The sequence below is a fragment of the Vipera berus genome (genome assembly GCF_964194415.1).
Source record: "Vipera berus genome assembly, chromosome: 11".
Taxonomy (NCBI): domain Eukaryota; kingdom Metazoa; phylum Chordata; class Lepidosauria; order Squamata; family Viperidae; genus Vipera; species Vipera berus.
The window spans coordinates 19,970,686-19,985,672 of record NC_138214.1 but is presented as its reverse complement, the minus strand read 5'-3'; the positions used below and the strand labels follow the sequence as shown (position 1 = coordinate 19,985,672).

Genomic DNA, 14,987 nt, shown 5'->3' with positions numbered 1-14,987 from the left:
CCCTATTCCCAAAGGACTCAAGGCGGTTTACAAGGCAAAATTTAAAAACAATCCAATATAAAATTAAAATAAATTAAAATAAATTAAATTAAGTCTAGCCACAAAAATTAAATCACAATTTAAAAACATTAAACCCCTCAGTCCAGACCAGATAGCTCAAAGAGCCAGGTTTTTAGGTCCCGGCGAAATGAATGAAGGTCGGGGGCAGTCCGGAGTTCCGTTGGCAGTTGATTCCATATTTTTAACTTCTGATAAGAAACTAATTAAGAAAACGTAGAACTTTTTATTAACTTTGAAAATAGAAAGTGAACAAGTTAAGGAAACAATAAGATGGGTGAAAAATTTTGGATACAATATAGAATTAGAAAAATGGCAAAATTTATGGGAAACAAATTATAAACTGACAATGTCAACTTCGTACAAGGAAAATTTATATAAAAATGTTTCATAGATGGCCCTTGCCACCAGCAAGATTAGCAAAAATGTTTAAAAAACATGTCAGACAGATGTTGGAAATGTAAATGTAAGCACAAGTCAGGAACTTATTACACGTTTGGTGAACATGTGACAAAGCAAAGAGTTATTGGAAAAAGATACATGCTTGGCTAGAAAAGATGTTGGGAGAACACATTAATTTTAAACCTGACCTTTTTTTATTAGGTATAATGCCAGAAAAGACTGATAAACAAAGTATATATTTGATTTTGCATGTTACAGCAGCGGCAAGAATTATATTTGCGCAATACTGGAAAAATGAAGGAATACCATCAGATGAAATAATTAAAAAAATATTAGAATGCACAGATGGATAGACTGTCTATGAGACTGAAGGAAAAAGAAGAAATGGAATATTACCAAACTTGGGACTTATTTTATCAATGTCTAGAGGAAGGAATAAAGGATTAGGAACTAAATATGTATTAGCGAATGTAAACTCAGACAGCACGTTTGTTGAATAAATACTACTGAATGTATGGAAAGAAAACCAATAAAAACTTCTTTTAAAAAAAAGAAAAAAGAAAATTAATGCCATTTGTTTTCCTGGATGCATTTCATAATATTCCAAAGTATCTAAAATCATTCTTAGGTTGTTCTTTATTTGTCTCTGGTAAAAATCCATTTTGGTCTGGATGTATAAATTCAATCAAAAATCTCTTCAGTCTTTCTGCTATTATTGAAGCAAAAATTTTGTAATCCACATTTAATAAGTATTTCTCTTTGGTAACCCTTAAACAATACCTATTAATGTTCTCCACCTTCACAGCATAATGTTTATCTGTAGTCTGGTCAATAAATTGGTTTTTCTTTTCCTCCACTCAGTAAAATGGCGAGACCAACATTTGGAAACATTTCCACAGTGCAATTTCTACCGAGAGCAAAGCCGCAATCTGAAAATATTGTGAGAAGAAATATTCTTTTCCAAATCCCACAAGGATGACAAAACACATCCTTGCATGCCAGAGGTGCCTTAAAGACATTAAAAAATACTTTATCAAATTAAATGATGAGGACCAGAATGAAAGAGCAAGTAGCTTTTTCTTACAGAGTTCTAATTCCAGAAACACTTTTTCTGCTGCTTCTGGATCATCACATGTGTTTCTTCACCAGCAGCATCTTCAAGTAAGGAAGTATTGCAAAATACATAATAGTTTATAGATAAAATGACACTTGAAAATCAGGAGAAAATCGCTCACTCTTGAAAGAGCAATACATGCTTCTGGATCAGCATTGTCAATAACTGAAGATGCATATGGGCAGGAAGCTTTTAAATTATTACAACCATCATACCATTTGCCAAGCAGACATTCCTTGAGCAAGGCTCTTTTGGAGTCAGAATATGAGTGTGTGATGGAATCTGTACAAGCAAAAATCAGTGAAGCACTATGTCTTGCAGTACTTACAGATGGATGGACAAATATTTGGGGAGAAGGAATAAAGAACTTTGTGATAACAACACCTCAATCAGTCTTTTATAGAAGCATTGAAACTGAGAGAATAGACATACTCTGCAGAGTATATCAGCAGTGAAATATGTGTAGTTTTAGAGATTTGCTTTGCTGACGGACAATGCAAATAATATGAAATCATAATGGACAAGTATCCACATATTACTGCAATAGGATGTGCATCTCATGGACTAAACTTACTTCTTAGTGACTTCACAAAACTGGACACCCTTCGAAGGGTCTATAGAAAAGCTAAAGAAGTTATCAAATATGTAAAAGCTACTTGTGTTGTCACTGCAGTCTTCAAGAAGCAAGAAGAAAAAAATGCACAAAATAAAATAGTGACCCTGAAGCTCTGTAGTAAAACACGTAGGGGCGTGTACAGGGCATGGTAAGGAAATCAAAAACTCTGCCCAGACAAAAGGCCAAACTGGCAACTTCAATCTCACCGCTGCAGCTACCTTTCTTGCCTTTGAAAAGTATTTCCTGTGAACATCCCTCCTCTGGTGCCAACCCCCTCGATTTCCAGCCCCACAGAAAAGACCTCCGACTCTGATCTACAAAAGATTCCACGTGCTGGGAAAGTGAAAGCCAGACTATGAGGTCAGAAACACAAGCAGAGCTGGCAGGGATTCCTGCGCTGTCCACTCAGCCCTCTGGCAACTGGGGGACGTGCCCAGAATTGCCTTTAAAAATAGGATTGTACCTTTCGTTGCACAAGCCTGATTCCTCTCTTCCTTTCTCTACTCTCCAAATGTGAAGCACAAAAAGACTCTTTCAAACTATAAGAAGATGCTAAGAATAAAGTTTTGTGTGGAAAAGAGTAGGTGCTCAGGGATGTCCGCTCTTGCAGTGCATGAAAGCCAGTGTGCCAGGCAAGTTTAGGCATTTGGGGGTCAGCTCCTCCCAACTGCATGCTCTCAAATGGGCTGGGGTCTGACTTTCTGAATTCCTAGTCCTCTTGAGCCACATGGGCTCAAGATTATGGAAGGTGATGTCCAAGTCATCTGGAGAACACCAACTCTTATGGAACAGATGCTGTAAACCACACATGAACTGAAAGGGATGTTCCCTCCAAATGGATCCACCCCTGCTTAGCTTCTCCAGACTGATTTGGTAAAACAATTTCCAATTTCTTGTCCTGCTCACCATTCTTCCCTGAGGTTTCCTCATCATTTATTCCATCTGTGTCTAAAATTGCTGCTAAGTCTTCTGTCTAAAAAAAGAAACAAATGCACAGAAAAATATTTTTAGAATATATTTTTCAAATGCTACCTTTTTTAAAACACAAAGAGAGCCAACTGTGTCCTAATCAGTTTAACTATCACTCTGGTTATAATAGTCTAGGCCACAGGTCTGCAACCCGCGGCTCCGGAGCCACATGTGGCTCTTTCAGCCGTCTCCTGCAGCTCCCAGTCCTCTGCCATGTGCAGTCCCCCCCAAAAAAAGTGGGACTAAAAAAGTTCAACCAATCAATTCAAATATGCAGGGTAGGTGCATATCTCGCCTTGGCTCCACTCAAACCCTGTTCTGTGCATGCGCGCGTGTACGCGCATGTGCACATTTTTTGCGGCTCCCAGTTTTTCCTTTTGTGAGGGAACCGGTTCCGAGTGGCTCTTTCACTGTTTCAGGTTGCTGACCCCTGGTCTAGGCAATGCTTTGCTTCCCCAGCTTCAGTTGGTAATGCTCAACTTAAAGCATCATTGCTTCACACAAGGACCCTGGCTGACAGTATATCTCATGTTTGTTTTTCATCTATTCTACAGCTGAAATATTTACAGATGTTTTGTCAGAATCCATTTATATCATATTCATAAATGTATGTTTAAAACATTATTCCATGGATCCTGCCATCTCCTGAGGAGGAGGGAACGGATGTGTATTGAGCCTGTATTAGGCATTTCAAAGGAAAAGAGAAGCCTTTTGAACTGGGGGAACAAAAGGGGGGGTTAGGGTAGGAGCATCTGGCTTGTGCCACGGAAGAGAGCAATAAACATAAAAGGTCCTAAGTTCCTTTTTCCCACGAGAAGGATGATACGAGGTAAATGATGGGGGACTGACCAAATGGGGTTAAGGGGGGGTTGAACCGGGAACTCTTTTTAAGGGTTTAGTTTGTAGAACAATATTAAGTCCTGTCTTGTATTCCTACAACCAAGCATGTCATATTAAAGATTTCTTTTGGACTAAGATTTGGCTCCAAGAGTTTTGTCTTCCTAAGACGTGGTTTGGGGTGGGTCCTGACATGTTTTGGCATTTCTGCTGCAACGGAGTGCTGTAAATTAAGGATATAAGATTAAAAATAATTCTAGTAAACTATACTTTTATGCGCATCACACAAATGATGATCACTGCAAGTACTTGACAGCTTACATTTCATTTTGGGACTCTCTACTGAAACATACTATCTCGGCTAGCAACACTGTCTCTCCAGGAAACCAGGATGGTCTGTTTGCAGAGCACAAGCTCTGGAAACAGAGGAAGTCTGTGCCTCAGTCTTCTACACTCATTTGGAAGCAAAAGGCCCCACATCCCACTCCCATCTCCTCCTATGAGACCTGTGTGCTGCATAGGTCCAACACAGTTCTTCTGAGCACCACTTTCAAAGTCCAGATCGCTGATGGAAGCTGCCAGAGTTTTACTCCAATTTTCAGAATCCAAACCATTCTGAAAAAGGAGCTCATTTGAAAAGAAAAATGAATGGATTTCCTTCTAAGAACTCAGTTGACAAAAGATTTGGCAGAGGTCTCTATCATAATAAAATTTAAAATTGAATCTTTTTATTAGGGAGGCTGTTCTGACCATGCAGTACAACAGTCTTGCAGAATACACAATTAGAGCTGAACTGGCTAAGAAAAGGGCTTCCAGGCTTATCTGCCCAAGTCCAATCTTTAACTACTCAAGTGTTATCAGAAAAAAACTGCCAAACCAGACTTTGGAAAATGCCCCCAATAAACAGAAAACATTGGAGATTGAACCCCAAACAAGCCAGAGTTCCAACCAAACACACTCTGCCTTTAAAAGGGGGGCTTTCGCCCAGGTTCGCCTGGTGCGCCAGTTGCGGCCCTATCTGGACCGGGATGCCCTGTGTACGGTCACTCATGCGCTCGTGACCTCTCGCCTGGACTACTGCAATGCTCTTTACATGGGGCTTCCCTTGAAGACCACTCGGAGGCTCCAACTGGTACAAAATGCGGCCGCGAGAGTTGTCTTGGGAGTTTCCCGGTACTCCCATGTTACACCTTTGCTCCGCGAGCTACATTGGTTACCAGTTGTCTTCCGGGTGAGATTCAAGGTTTTGGTTATGATCTTCAGGTCCTTACATGGCATGGGTCCGGGGTACCTCGAGGACCACCTGCTGCCGGCGTCAACTCCCCTCCGCCCTGTGCGTTCCCACAGAGAGGGCCTCCTCAGGGTGCCTCCGGTCAGGGAATGTCGATTGGTGGCCCCCAGGGGGAGGGCCTTCTCTGTGGGCGCTCCGGCGCTATGGAACCAACTGCCGGTTGAGCTCCGGATGGCATCGGACCTTCGCTCCTTCCGGCGCGGTCTCAAGACCCACTTATTTGAACTAGCTGGTCTGGCCTGATGGGGAACGTTAGGGTTTTTAATGGGTCTTTTATTGTTATTGTAATTTTTAATTGGGCACTTGTTTAATTCCTTTTTAATTTTTGTATTGTTATTTATATATTTATTTATTTATTTGTTTGTTTGTTTTTATATACCGCCCTTCTCCCGAAGGACTCGGGGCGGTGTACAGAGCAAGGTAAGTATACAGTAAAACAATAGTAGAACAAATGAAACCCCAAAATCTATCAGGCCAGGCCGACTTGCTGGAATAGGTAGGTTTTTAAGTCACGCCGGAAGGTGCGAAGGTCGGGGGCCGTCCGGATTTCGGCTGGTAAGCGGTTCCAGAGGATTGGCGCACCCACAGAGAATGCTCTCCCCCTGGGGGCCACCAGCCGGCATTCTCTGACCGGTGGCACCCTGAGGAGGCCCTCTCTGTGGGAGCACACAGGACGGAGGGGTGTTGACGCTGGCAGTAGGTGCTCCCGTAGGTAATCCGGACCCAAGCCATGTAGGGCTTTGTATGTCATCACTAACACCTTGAATTTCACTCGGAAGGCAACTGGAAGCCAGTGCAGCTCACGGAGGAGAGGTGTAATATGGGAGTATCGGGAAGCTCCCAAAAGTGTTCGTGCAGCTGCACTCTGTACCAGCTGAAGCTTCCGAGTGGCTCTCAAGGGCAGCCCCATGTAAAGAGCGTTGCAGTAGTCAAGGCGAGAGGTCACAAGTGCATGGGTGACTGTACGTAAGGCATCCAGGTCCAGATAAGGTCGTAGTTGGCGCACCAGGCGAACCCGAGTGAAGGCCCCCCTGGTCACAGCTCCTATGTGATCTTCTAAGGAGAGCTGTGAATCTAGGAGGACACCCAGGTTGCGGGCCCTATCAACGGGGGGCAATAACTCACCCCCAATATTAAGGGATGGAATACTCTGAGTATCCTGGCATGCCGGTACGTACAGCCATTCAGTCTTGTCCGGGTTGAGTTGAAGCCTGTTCCTCCCCATCCATTCCCGGACCGCTTCCAGGCAACGGGACATCACGTCGAGGGCATCACTGATGTGGTTTGGAGTCGAGATGAAAAGCTGGGTGTCATCAGCATACTGATGGTATCCTACTCCAAAACCACGAATGATCTCACCCAGCGGTTTCATGTAGATGTTGAACAGGAGAGGCGAGAGGACCGATCCCTGAGGAACTCCACAAACGAGAGACCTTGGGGTCGACCTCTGTCCCCCTGCCAACACCGACTGCGAGCGTCCCAGGAGAAAGGAGGAGAACCACCGAAGAACTGTGCCTTCCACTCCCAGTCCCCTGAGGCGCCGCAGCAGGATACCATGGTCGATGGTATCGAAAGCTGCCGAGAGGTCTAATAAGACTAGGACAGAGGAGTAACCCTTGTCCCGGGCCCTCCAGAGATCATTCATCAGAGCGACCAATGCCGTCTCCGTGCTGTAGCCCGGCCTGAAACCCGATTGGCACGGGTCTAGATAATCCGTTTCATCCAGGACCTGAGGAAGTTGATGAGCCACCACACTCTCAACAACCTTTGCAAGAAAGCGAAGGTTGGAGACCGGACGAAAGTTATTCAATGTAGCTGGGACCAAGGTGTGCTTCTTGAGGAGAGGTCTCACCACCGCCTCCTTCAAGGAGGCGGGGAAGTGACCCTCACTCAGAGAAGCAGATATGACCGCCTGGAACCAGCCTCGTGTCCCCTCCCGAGCTGCATAAGCCAGCCAGGAAGGGCACGGGTCCAATAGGCATGTGGAGGAGCTCAACCTCCTCATAATCCTGTCCACTTCCTTTATTTCACAGGATCAAACTCCTCCCAGATGACATCGACAAGACTGCCCGTGTCCTGTTCGTCAGACTCTGCCCAGTTGGAGTCCAGGCCGGTTCGAATCCGAGCGATTTTATCCAACAGATATTGACCAAATTCCTCAGCTCGACCCTGTAAGGGCTCCTCCCTCACCTCTTGATTCAGAAGGGAGCGGGTCACTCTAAACAGGGCAGCCGGGCGATTATCTGCGGATGCGATGAGGGCGGAGAAGTAATTGGATCTCGCCTCCCTTATCGCTGCGAGATAAGACCTAGTGTGGGTTCTTAGTCGCAACCGGTCGGATTCGGATTGATTGGACCTCCAACGGCTCTCTAGGCCCCGTCTCCGACGCTTCATCTCCCGGAGTTCCGCGGTGAACCATGGGGCTCGCTGGGATCTGCGCCGGGTCAAGGGCCGCAAGGGTACAACTCGGTCAAGTGCCTCCGTGGCTGCCTTTTCCCAGGCTTCCACTAAGGCATCCGCCGAGTTGTGAGCAGGGTTGTGAGCAGGGAGTGCAGGTGGGTTCCCAAGTGCTGCCTGGAACCTCTCAGGGTCCATTAGGCGCCTGGGGCAGTACCATCTGGTTGGCTCCGCGCACCCACGGCGGGGGGTGGCAAAGCGGAAGACCAGCCGCAGGAGGTGATGATCGGTCCTTGACAGGGGCATAACGGTTGGAGAGCCCCCACCAAGATCATCATGCCACCGTCCAGATAAGAAAACCAAGTCAGGGGTGTGGCCTCCCTCATGAGTCGGTCCAAGAATTATTTGCGTCAGGTCCATGGCCGTCATGGAAGCCATGAACTCCCGAGCTAGCTCAGACGAACCTCCTAGGGATGGTAGATTGAAGTCGCCCAAAACTATAAGTTTGGGGAATTCAACCACCAACCCCGAGAGGACATCGAGTAGCTTAGGCAGGGCTGCCGCTGCGCGATTAGGAGGAAGGAACGCCAGCAGCAGGCCCAACTGCGCCCCAGGAATATATGCCCTGTTAACCGCCCTGAGTCCTTCGGGAGAAGGGCGGTATACAAATTTAATAAAAGCAAAGTAAAGTAAAGTAAAAGGGCTTGTTTGGTGCAAAACCTCCGCTAATGGCAAAATTGTTCCTAACATAAACTGAACAGAACCTGCTGAGCCAGGGAAGGAATTGGCCCACAAGCCTGTGGCTGGCTCTACAAAGCCCTCAGGGGCATCCCCTCAGAACAGGAGTCGATTCTGATCCCAGGGGAGGCTGAGGAACCTGAGCTCAACACAAGTTTGGCTCTATGGAAGGTGGGAAAGAGACGGGGGCAAAACCACTGAATCCGTGCTATGGGCTAGAACTGATAGGAAAAAAATTGGGTTGAAAAAGGAAGGACAGTGCTAGCAATCCTCAGGCTCAGTGGGAATGACGGAAGCATTAGTTCGTCAATCTGAAGATTGGAAAAGGTAATCCAATCTTTTCAGAAGCCCAGCCAGCAATATTGATAGCACAAATGCCATTTGGCAAGTTGATTTATTTATTAATTTTTTTCCCATTCACCTCTCTGCAAGGCAATTCTGGGTGGCTTACATACAACACTAAAGTTGCTTTTTGTTGAACTCAGTGGCCTGAAAGGAAGGGTTTCCAGGGCAAAAGTTGCCTTCCTACAGCTCATCTGTGATCTGAGGAAAGTGATTGTAGGCAACTGGATCCTTTATGCCCTCCCCACTCCCAATGCAGAAGTCAGATCTGAAAGCCCCATTTAACACTGGACAATCAAGCCATGGATTTGCCCTTTAGTTTTATTATTTGACTTATTGGGGGTTTTTTTATCTTAAAAAAGAGAACTAGTAAGGAGAAGAAAGAGAAAAATGTCTCCAAGATCTTCAGCAACCCCTCAATACCCACCTTTATTCTTTCTCCATTGAGCAGGTTCTTAAGCTGACTAAAATTGTCCACAAATCAAGTTTATACCAAATATGTAAACCACTTTGAAATTGTTGTTATTGTGATCTGCTGAAAGTTCCTATGAAAAATGTATAAATACTAAAACCTTGTGTGTGTGTGTGTGTGTGAAAGAGAGAGAGAGAGAGAGAGAGAAAGAGAGAGAGGCTTGTATCCATTAACTTTCTTCATTTGAAACAGTGCTCTTAATCTCTTTTTCTAGTACTCCATTCACCTAGCAAAGTATTCTTCAAATTCAACTTTCTAAGCAACTTTGCTGATCAGAAAGAAATGCGTTCTGGTACCTTCAACTCCAAGAGCCCTCCCCCCCACATTTTCCCAATTCACTGCTCCCCTCCTTCCCAGGAGCCAAGGAAGACCCACTATCTACCTTTTCCAATCTGAGAGGAGCTTCCGGTATGCTTGAATCCAACACAGGAAGCTCAGGACTGAAGGTCTGGAGGTAGAAATGAAGGCAATCTGATTTGTTTTATTGATCAGAAACAGTTTAAACAAAAATATGACAAGAACCTCTCTTGAGACAAATCAAAGACTTAAACACAAATAAACTTAAAATAAGCTTCCTTCAAGTTAGCTAAAGTGTTATCACTACACTGAGACTAAAAGATGATGTCCCTCAATCCTAGAAGCAGAGTTGCCTTATAAGTGAAAGGGGTGGCATATAAATATAAGAAATAAAAATAAATACTGTAGAATCATAAAATCAAAGAGTTGGAAGGGATCCTCGAGGTCTTCTGGTGTGAGCTGCCCACCCCCCTGGCCAGGAATCCTAGGACTAGCCCAAACAAACAGCTGTGCAGCCTCTGCTTGAAATCCTCCACTGATGGAGGAATCCTCACAATGCCACACTGCTCAACAGTTGTCATGACCTCCTCTATAAAACTTCCACTCATTGGTTCTTCTCCCATTCTTGGGCCCCATGGAGAGCAAATCCATACTGTCTGCTATTTCTCAGGGCACTCCTGTCCTGAAGGGAGGTATCTTAATTATGGCGAGGAGGGAGGTTGACTGTCCTTATCCTTGTGAGGTCTCAGCCAGGAGGTCTCTAAGGAGAGGGGAAGGGAACAGCATCACTTCCTTCTTCACTTCACCCTCCATGGTTCAGTTGGGTTAAGATTACCAAAATGGTGTTTTCCACTGCTTTAGACACACATTGTCCAGTCCTGATTCAGAGGGTTTTGGTAAGTTATGACTTCTAACAGGGGAGAAGTGTACAGTCTGAGCTTTGGTGGTGATGGAGCCTGAGTCAGGAGGTAGGGAAGCCACATGCTTTGTCCAATGACTTAACAGGTACAGAACTGGCCATCCCTAGGTCGGCCCCAGCTGTCAGAAATTGTCCAAGCACCCCTGACAGCAAATTGGTTTCTTGCCTACCCACCAATTTGCTGTCAGGGGTGCTTGGGGAATTTACTGATCATAGGGGAGGGAAGGGAAGAAAAAGAAGACAGAGAATGGTAGAAAGAAGAGCAGCAGCAACTGGGGAGACACACTTTCTGGAGCAAGGCAGGGACAGAACTGGGAAAGTAGCACTGGGGAAACCACACTGGAACATTGGCAAAATGTTTCTTAGCTCTACCTCCACAGTGAGAGGAGGACTCCCCCAACTCTAGGGTGTCCTGCCACACCGTAAGAAAACAGTTTTTCTTCTCTAGGTAATGAGGCAGCAGCCTAGCTAATAAATCGACACAGAAAAGTGGACTCACACCAGTAAGTGTTTCCGAAGCATAGTTGATTTTTTTCCCAGGCAGCATTGCCTGAAGCTCCTCAAGACTCGCATCGATACAATTCAAGAAGTCTTGGATCTCTTCTCTGTGAAGGGAAGCAGGGAAATATAAATGTAACAGAGGGACAGACAGAAGGAGGAAGATGGCTTTTTACCATGTTCCAAGAAGAAACTCAGAAGGGCCAGATTGATTTGGAGTAGCAGGATGTCCAAACTAACTCAGCTCCATCGTTGCTTGAACCTGATTCCAACTCACTTTTTGCCAAATAGAAATGGGAGGGTGATGGTGAATTCCTAGGGAGGGGGGAGGCTATGGAACGTTATCCACCAAGGTCAAGTTCTGAAATATGTTCAGCAGCACAGAACTGTTTTCCACAACAAAAGAACTAAATCAATTGATGAACTGTGGGTGGCCTGGAGAGGGGAAAAGGGTGTTACCTATGGGAGCTTTTGTGGGAAAATCCCAGAATTGATTTTGCTTTTGCTGTGCCTACATGGTTCTTTCAATAAAGCTGTACTCTTGATACTTTTAAAGAGTTGGGAGTTTCTTTCATTGAATGTGTCAAATAAGACAGTTGACATTAAGTCAGTTCTCACACCAGTGCCCACCTGGACCCCACCAAGAGGTCAGTAGCCCTGATATGTTAGCAGCAGGCAGAGAATAGGAGAGGAAGAAGCCAGGGGAGCTGCTGGCCCAAGAGGCCCTGGCAGTGTTGCAGGCCAGGCCAGGGCCACAACCTGAGTGTCAATGCTGCAAACACTGACATGTTTTTGCACTGACAATATGAGGCAGCCTTTAGCTTTAACTGTTTGGCTTTGAATCACTAAAGTGTGGGAGGAATTCAACCTGGATGTTTTGAGAAGGGATAGCGCTTCAGAAGGGAAGTGAAACTTCGGGGGTTAAACTAATTGGTGAATGTGATTTATGAAGTGTAATTAAGGGAGGGAATTCTGTAGCATATGATGTGTAAAGGGGAGGAAAATTCAGATTCTGGCATCCATCCATGAGCGCCAATGCTCTGTTCTATAATAGTCTTTTTAGAATAAACAATCATGCAGTTTTCTTTGATCTGTCTCATTAATCGGAACCATGACATCATGCCAGAATCTTCTTTCTTTCAAACATCCTGGGGGGTCCTGAGCCTCCACCGCTGTCTCTAGTAAGGGGGAGAAGCTGGCAAAGATTCAGGGAAAAATCTTCATCATGGAAAGAGGAAGCCTGCTTGGAGACGATAACCCGGCTGCTGATGAAACCTCAGAGGAAGGAGTAATAGACGGCTTGCTGTGGGAATATGAGTTTGGGCAGATTTCCAAACCCAAGCAGTTAAGTGAGCCTATCTGGTCATCAGGCTGGAACTACTCCAGCGGAGACTACAGATGCCTCAAGACTGCACTGCCAGAGTCTTCAAAAGCAGAATGGTAGGGAGCTACCAGACCATCTGCCACTGAGAACTTCGGATGAGTGGAAAACAGCCTTCAACTACCCAATTCAAAGTCATGCCACTTGGACTGCAGAAGGCCCTAGCCGTATTTATGCAGTTGATCAATGAGGTCCTAAGTGATCATTGATTCAAAGCGGTTCTGGTGTATCTTGATGACATTCTAATACACAGTACGAATATGACTGACCACATAAGACTGGTCAGAGAAGTGTTAAAGAAACTATTGAATGCCAAACTTTATGTCAAATTGTCAAAATGTGAATTTCACCAAACCCGATTAGATTATCTTGGCTATAGAATTTCCGATGAGGGCATCGAAATGGACCCAGCCAAAGTGAAAGCTATAATTGAATGGCAGCCCCCAAACACTCGGAAACAGCTCCAGAGCTTCCTAGGGTTTGCCAATTTCTACCGCCAATTCATTCCCTCTTTTGCTGAGATTGCTCTATCCTTTACAGAACTACTCAAAACGGGCAAGGAAGGGGGAAAACTGTTACTTGGCCAACCACTAGCATGGACTATGAGTTGTCAGAAAGCTTTTGAGAATTTAAAAATACTATTTGTAGCTGAACCGGTTCTAAAGCACCCCTGCCCAGGGGAGCCCTTCATAATTCAAGCAGACGCCAGGGACGTAGCAGTTGGAGCTGTGTTACTGCAAAAGAATAAAAGTGGGGTCCTGCAGCCTTGTGCCTACACAAAAGCAAGAGGAGATGGACAGTCTTGGAGAAGGAGGCCTTCGCAATTAGGTGGGGGCTGTTAAACTGGTAACCCTATTTAGAAGGGAGCAAGGTGCCTTTTGAAGTATGGACAGATCACAAAACTTTAGAGGCACTAAAAACTCCTCGCAAATTGTCCCCAAAGCAAGTGCGATGGTCACAGTACTTTAACAGTTTTAATTTTACTCTAAAATACATACCAGGAAGAAAAAACCTCCTAGCTGATGTGCTATCCCGATTGCCACAGTACAAAAACAAACGCAAAGAAGTCTACAAGGCAATTATCCCCAGTTCACAACCTGCGGCACAACTCACACCTCGCAGAACCCCTAATCCTGATGACCCAGATGTGAAGAAGAGCTCCTCACCGATCAATGGTTCAAAGATAATCAAACCACCCTAACATGCAGGGATGGTTTGGCATACAAGGGGGGGGGAACTGTATCTACCCTCCGTCTCAATGCTCTCAAACATAGTCATGACGTAAAACAGGCTGGACACTTTGGATATTTAAAAACTCTACACCTCATCTGCCGGCAATTTTGGTGGCCGGGGCTAAAACAAGATGTAGAAAACTATGTCAGGAGTTGTACCATATGTGCCACCATGAAAAGAATTCCAGGGAAAACCCCTGGGTTACTGCAGTCGGTGGCAGACCCTTCTCAACCATGGGAAGAAATAGCTATGGACTTTATTGTAGATCTACCCAAATGTAAAGGAAATACTGTTATCTGGACTGTGATAGACCTGTTTTTGAAGCAGGCTCATTTTATCACCCTTAAAGGACTCCCATCTGCACAGCGACTGACTAAATTGTTCCTGAAACATATCTACCGACTGCATGGCACCCCTAAGCGAATAATTTCAGATAGAGGAGTGCAGTTCACAGCGAAATTTTGGAGAAATTTCCTTAAACTAATTGGATCATCTCAAGGCTTATCATCTGCTTTTCATCCAGCTACCAACAAAATGATGGACTACTTACTATCTCAGATGCTATGTTTCCTACCAACAGACAAACTGGACTGACCACCTTCCTTTTGCTGAGGTGGCCTACAATAATTCTGTTCACAGCAGCACTGGCTACATGCCTTTCAGAGTAGCCACAGGAAAAGAGTTCAGCCCAATGCCTGACTACCCTCGGGTGCCCTCCGCTTCCCAGACACTTGATCAATGGGTGAGGGGGTGGGAAGAGGTTTGGAAAAACACGAAAATGGCGTTAAAAAAGACTTCTGAGACTTATAAAAAACAGGCTGATAAAAAGAGGTCTCCCCAAAGAACATTCCAAGTGAGGGAAAAGGTTTATCTGTCAATTAAATATTTACGCCTCAAATTACCCAGCAAGAAATTAGGGGAGGTGGGGGGGTGCTGTCTGATGCCAGATAGGTACTTGTCATGGATGGCAAGGAAGAGACTAACCTCCTTCAATGCCATAGTTCTGTGGCAGTGGATAATGCTGCTAGGTGTTGCCTCTCTGAAAGGAGACGCACCTGTGAAGGAAAGAGTCACTCGATGCTGTTGTTTGGTTTTCATTCATGATGGAATTGATCACTGCTGCAGCTTCTTCATTAGCGGTGACCCGTGGAGTCTGCAACTCCACAGCACAGGACTGGAGACAGCCATCCGTGAGTTGAACCGAATGGTCGTGTTGGGGCAGTTCTGGCTTTGAGGTCTCTAGTAGTCCACAAGTGGGAATTCCTTCTCTGGTGGGCACAGGAGCCTTCCTGAAAACACACAACAGGCACAGGCTGAACTTTCACTTTCTCTAAAAGGTGCAGTCAAGTAGCAAAGCACCTCGCACAGCAGCCCAAAGTGGAGAGAACCCTCTTTTTTTCCCAACAGGAACCCGGCACTGCTGG

At 45.3% G+C, this 14,987-nt stretch overlaps 1 protein-coding gene across 12 annotated transcripts in view; it reads right to left on the bottom strand.

Annotated features, from left to right (window-relative positions):
• The window catches only part of LOC308673083 (heat shock factor protein 3-like), a 74,227-nt gene that overhangs the window by 17,155 nt on the left and 42,085 nt on the right, over window positions 1-14,987 (bottom strand). For 7 of the 12 annotated variants that reach the window (XM_081336476.1, XM_081336485.1, XM_081336484.1 and 4 more), the window contains 4 exons: window positions 14,619-14,852; window positions 10,951-11,056; window positions 9,618-9,683; window positions 3,096-3,162 (listed from right to left, as the gene is read on the bottom strand). In XM_081336476.1, the coding sequence (XP_081192602.1) occupies window positions 3,096-3,162; window positions 9,618-9,683; window positions 10,951-11,056; window positions 14,619-14,852 (473 nt within the window). Of the gene's footprint in view, window positions 1-270; window positions 1,468-3,095; window positions 3,163-9,617; window positions 9,684-10,950; window positions 11,057-14,618; window positions 14,853-14,987 lie in introns of those variants that run through there. The other 5 variants (XR_014027570.1, XR_014027571.1, XM_081336482.1 and 2 more) reach the window with 4 other exon arrangements.